The sequence below is a fragment of the Passer domesticus genome, chromosome 14 (assembly GCF_036417665.1).
Source record: "Passer domesticus isolate bPasDom1 chromosome 14, bPasDom1.hap1, whole genome shotgun sequence".
Lineage (NCBI taxonomy): Eukaryota > Metazoa > Chordata > Aves > Passeriformes > Passeridae > Passer > Passer domesticus.
In genome coordinates, this window is record NC_087487.1 from 10823590 (window position 1) to 10829193 (window position 5604).

The following is a 5604-nucleotide window of genomic DNA, read 5'->3' on the forward strand; positions in this document are numbered from 1 at the left end:
GGCTTGGTGTGCAGAGCCCCTCCTCCCAGCCCCAAGGGTTGAAATGCAGCAGTTTTTTGAGCAGCAACATCTATCCAAAGAGCCAAACTCCTCCTTTTGCCTATTACAGAAAGCTGAACAGCTGGTGCTGCTGAAGAACAGGACTTGGACCTGTACAATCAGAGAGTGAAAACACAAACAGGGACATAGGAAAATGAAACAAAAGCTTAGTTCTACCCTTAAACCCCAGAGACTGCAGGGAAATTATCTGCCCCACAAGGCATTTGTGATTCACAGCAAATTGTGCCCAAGGATGGGAAGAAAGACAAAGAATATATAATTTGTATTGAAAACAAGAAGCAAAATGTTTCCGTTCTTTCAGCTGGGAGTTTGTTTGGCAAGTTCCTATTAAAAGGCCTGTAATGTGTGAGTGGGTAAAGCAAATTATTTATTGTGCTGAGCAGAACAACGCTGTCAGCCCCTCTTTCAAGTCTGCTGTCCCTCTGGCTGCAGCAGCAGTGTGTGTTTTCTGGCCTGCTTTCCAGTCATGGTGGTGACTCAGTGGAGTGTTTGCAGGCTGAGCTGCCAAATGCCTTTTCCAAATGGGACAGTTCCACTTCTTTTATTTATTTATTTATAATTTTTATACAAATTTGTTCAAAGAGCCATGCTGAGAAGCTGCTCTGTTTGTTTCCTTTTTGCTTTTGTTTCATAAACTGAAAAAAAATACTTTCCAGCTCCAGCATCCTCTATCCTCCCATTTCCCCTCATGATGTCACTAAGCTATGACAGGAAGCCAACATCTGACATGCAGAGACACCTCTGCACTCGGAGCAGAATGCTGGGAATAGGCCCAGTTAACACATTTTATTCCCAAGACATCTGCATCCAGCAAGTAGAACTGTGCCTTTGGTGTGAACAGATCTCAGAGGTGAACATCCTTTCTTGTTCCCTGGTGGTTTTCCTACTAGGATATTCTCTACTATCCCTAACTGAACAATCTCTAATTTTCCATATCTAATTTCCATACTTGTGTTTCTGGAGCTTCCATCACTTTATGTTGGCTTTCTCATATATCATTTTTCCATGCATTTGGAGGTGTATACATCTCACCTTGTTTCTTCTGTTTTCCCTTCCATATACCTAGAAATGAGAGAAAAGAATTGGTTTGGGCACCTCATTTTTGTGAGACCTGTGGAGCTGGTATTTCCGAGCCATTTCTGTACTATCAATTTTTTTTTTTTACTGTCAGTTTCTTCCTTTAGGAATAACTTTCTTCCCCACAAGGATTTTCTTCTGAAAAATGTCATGGTTATTCTGACCTAATAAAAGGTCAGAATGTTTCTGCTGCTTTGTATCTCCCTCTTTGTACAAAACACTGCAGGAACTGGTAGCACATTATTATCATTACTGTTCGTTACTTCTTCCCTGCTCTGACTGTAGAGCAAGACCCTGTTAGGTGCCAAAAAAGTCTTGTATGTTCCTTGCTTCAAAGAGTTTCTATTCTGAGTAGACAGCAGTGTAAATGCTGTACCTATCCATTCTTAAAGAGTCCAGCAACAAGGGAAGGGAATGAGGAACATGCCTGGGAGGTAATGTGGGATCTGACTCTCTGAATAGTAGCAGTGCTGTCAAAATGATTGATACACTGACGGGGTTTGTGTACCAAGGGTGGCTCCGCATCTTGGGTCAGTCTCTCTTTTCAAACCAACTATTCCACTCTTAATGTGCAAGTCCATTAATCCTTGGGTTTCAGCAGAGTTACATTTTTCTGCCTACATGGTCCTCATCACGATGAGTGTAGTGATGAATTGATCCTCTCCACCCTTTTGAGAAGGCAGATAAGGAATAGAGGGATTAGATGACTTGCCCAAAGATGCCAAAGAGATCTGTCACAAAGCCATTGACTGAATCCAGAAATTGGAGTTCAGTGCTAGCTCAGAGCTGTGGCTAACTTTGATAATCCACCTATAAATTCAGTTAGACATCAAATCTGGTAGCCAGTAGCAGGACTGATCCCTGTGGGATGTGCTGAAAGCATTCCCAAAGCACAAAAGCTTTTGAGTTAGTGCATGGAGACCTTGCTAATGGATTGTTTTTAATTCTTAAATGTTGCAGAATAATGGTGATGGCGAGTCAATCAAAACTGTTCTCAGGTCTCCTGAAAACCGTATCCTTATCAAACGCATGTTGATAAAGTGTGCTGACATTTCCAATCCATGCAGACCCAGAGAACAGTGTATAGAATGGGCTGGACGCATCTCTGAGGAGTACTTTGCACAGGTAAGGCAGCTAAAACAGGCTGGAACTGCAGGTGGGCATCTCTTTAAAAGGCAGGGGAAGGGTGCCAGTGTCACAGAATATCTCAGGCTGCATTATGTAATGTGAGAAAGAATAACCTTTTTATTTTAAATGATAGGTATTACTCATGCTGGTGCACAACTCGATGCCTTCAGAGAGATGAAAGTTGACAACTTCTATTGTGCAATTTCTGAAAAATCTAAGCTTTCAAGTTGTTTAGTTTGGAACTGATCTTTTTGAGCCTTGTCTGCAAATGCACTCCCATAAGAGAGAGCAAGGGAGTGCTCTCTGTAGCCACATGCTGGCTCTGCCTTGGGAATAGGACCATCAGGTTCTAGTGTTTGGATGGGAGCAGCACTCGCTCCAAGAAATGCTGCAAGCCCTTAGCACACTGTGCTGAGGAAAGGTTTTAGGAAGATGTGGAAAAGGAGAGGGCAGTCATCATTACAGATTACATACCAAACACTGCAGCTGGAACTTGCACCCCAAGCAAGGGGCAGGGGAGTACAAAAGGTGTTTTGCCATGTGTGAGGGGACAGATCACTGCTTCCATCAGAGACTGAAAATGGTTGAGCAGCTCTTGGGTCCAAAGCAGTGATAACTTGGTAATGTGCCAAGTTACCTAGGGTCAGCAGGAAAATACATCCTTTCCCTGTAGGAAACACTGGAAGGCACCATGTGTCTGCTGTTTTGCTGAAACTGAACAACTAGGTGCCCAAGATTAAGCTGCTGCTGCTTCAGCTTTATTCAGGTTCTTCCTTTGATTTAGCAGATGCTCTAGTCAGTGCCAAACAATCTGCTGCTAAAAAAGCCCATTAACAGAATGTGTCTTAGGTGAATAATCACTAATTTTTTTGCAGACTGATGAAGAAAGGAGGCAAGGTTTACCTGTTGTGATGCCGGTTTTTGACAGAAATACTTGCAGCATCCCCAAATCCCAATTATCATTCATTGATTACTTCATTATTGATATGTTTGATGCCTGGGATGGTAAGCAAAACTCTGCTGTTTCCTGATCTGAACAATTTGTGAACATTTGAAGCTGCTGTGGTACAAAATTTCTTTTTTATGGCTCCTAAATAAAGGGAGAGAAAAGGGAAGATTCCTGCAGTTCAAGTAAGATTAATAATTTCATTATTGCTTATAAGTATGGCTGCAAGCAATTCTCATGGCTTGTCTATGATATACTAGATTCAGGCCATCTTTAACTTCTTAAACTTGCTTCTCTGTAAACAGAGAACAGAACACATTTTCTTTGCTAGCTCTTTGAGCACAGTCATTTTGACCATGTTAATATTGGTTATTCTTCAAGGCAAATTTCTGCTGTCTGGAAACTGCTTGGGGGAGAAGCCGTTTCCTTCCAAGTGCTGCCTCCATGGTAAAAGTGGTCAGAAATGTGACTCTCCTGAATGCCAGATGATGACATGTGACTGAGGTTTGATGGGGCAGGATAATTACTACCATAATTAGCTATGCCCATCCTGGAAAACTGTGTTCCTTTGCTGGGACTCACAATACCAGTATTAAGTAGATTAACAGAACAGTTCTCAGTGGTCCAAGTGCTACAGGAGTGCTGAGAGCTTTACAGCCAAAACTATTTCAAGCACCAGTATGACAGATTTAAGCTTTTCTACTTAAACACAGTTGCCCAAACATTTCAAGTGATACTTAAGCAGACAGAACCTGTGACTGTTTCAGTTCTGCAAACTCAATATTTTCTGCCCTTCCTTCCCTAGCATTTGCCGACCTGCCAAACCTGATGGAGCACCTGAATAATAACATCAAATACTGGAAAGGACTGGATGGAAGGAACCTGCGAGTCCTTCGACCACCACCAGAATAGCAGTTAGACCATGGTGTGTCATTCACTAGCCCGATGCATATTTATTCAAGCTCACTTTTGTCTGTGTGAATTCAGATTTGTTTTGGTCTCTTCAGTATTACAGTAAAGCTAGCCCATGCACTTGGGGAAGTTTCACATTCAAGAGAACACGAGGTCAGCAGTTGACTTCCACAAAGTCCCATGTGTGGACTCGGATGAAATAAGCCCACCAAGTGGAATTACACTGGATTGCTACAGTACTTGTGCTGAAGAGGGTTTATTATGGACATACTTCTGTGATATCTTCATACCAGCACGTGAAGCTGGAAGACCTTGAAGAGAATCCTCATAAAAAGGACATTCACTAGAAGTTTATCTATTAATAGAGACTCACAGCTTTTATGAGAAAGCTACATGCTTTTTATAAGCACTTCAGACAGTTATGTAGAACAATCAGACATTTAAAATGCAACTGTCTATGAAAGAATTTTTTGATCTATGAAAAATAGATGTACTGTATTTTTTCACATCACAGAAGGTGCAATCATTCACTTCTGAGCACTACTGAAAGTGAGTTCTCCTTAAGAAATTTAGTAGCAAATGTAAAAAATAACACAAGAATTTTTGAGGTTGATCGTTAGCATCTATGATTAAAATGTTATGTTTTATTTATTTTGTTAGATGTTCAATATTTTCTATGAATTTATAAATACTTAAAAGCCAAAGCCAACTTTAGATGCATTATAAATTTACATGATTCATACTCATTAATATACATTTAATTGATGTACAGACCTTTTATTTTCATAATGCAAATACAAAATACTATACAATGATACATTTTTATTGCACTGTAAGGATAGATGTGTATGTTTAAATATTGTCTGATTTATGTTAATTAAAATAAGTTTTATTAAAAAGGTCTCACTTGAGAATAGTAGAATAAACAAGAACTGTATACTGTCTGAGCACCAGAACTGCAGTAGTTCTCCCACAAACCAGTGAGGACCACCTGATCTTCTCTTGGCTACAAAAATAATAATGTGTTGGAACTCTTTGTTTTCTCCCATGACATTTTATGACTGAACTCCCTGTTAAAGTCTGCCTTATTTTATATAGTATTTCTACAAAGCATTCCACAGCGTATATGAAGAGGTGATACTGAGCATCTAATGAATTTCAACATTTTATAGCCAATGTATTTTCCTCTGCCGTAAAAGAGAAAGAACATAAAACCACCAACACAAACCTTCAACTCAAGAAGTTTGTAAAGGCTGTGTACCTTCACAATTTAAATGAAACCTTCATAGCAACTACCAGAAAATAATAAAATGTATATTTTAAGAAGTGTCAAGTCCTACCCATTTCATTTGAAATGTATATGCACTTCGTAGTTTGCAGACTAACAAACACATGAAATTCTTTTAAAAATAAGATACTTTTTGTCTGCGGAAGGGAAAAGTTGAGGGGGTTGAATGGCATATGAAAGGTGTAGCTGGCAA

At 39.9% G+C, this 5604-nt stretch overlaps 1 protein-coding gene across 8 annotated transcripts in view; it reads left to right on the top strand.

Annotated features, from left to right (window-relative positions):
- PDE8A (phosphodiesterase 8A) overlaps positions 1-5449 on the top strand; it is a 147627-nt gene extending 142178 nt beyond the window's left edge. For all 8 annotated transcript variants that reach the window (XM_064388929.1, XM_064388930.1, XM_064388931.1 and 5 more), the window contains 3 exons: positions 2098-2262; positions 3141-3270; positions 4017-5449. In XM_064388929.1, the coding sequence (XP_064244999.1) occupies positions 2098-2262; positions 3141-3270; positions 4017-4123 (402 nt within the window). In that variant the 3' untranslated portion in view covers positions 4124-5449. The remainder of the gene's footprint in view (positions 1-2097; positions 2263-3140; positions 3271-4016) is intronic.
- Positions 5450-5604: the final 155 nt, after the last annotated feature.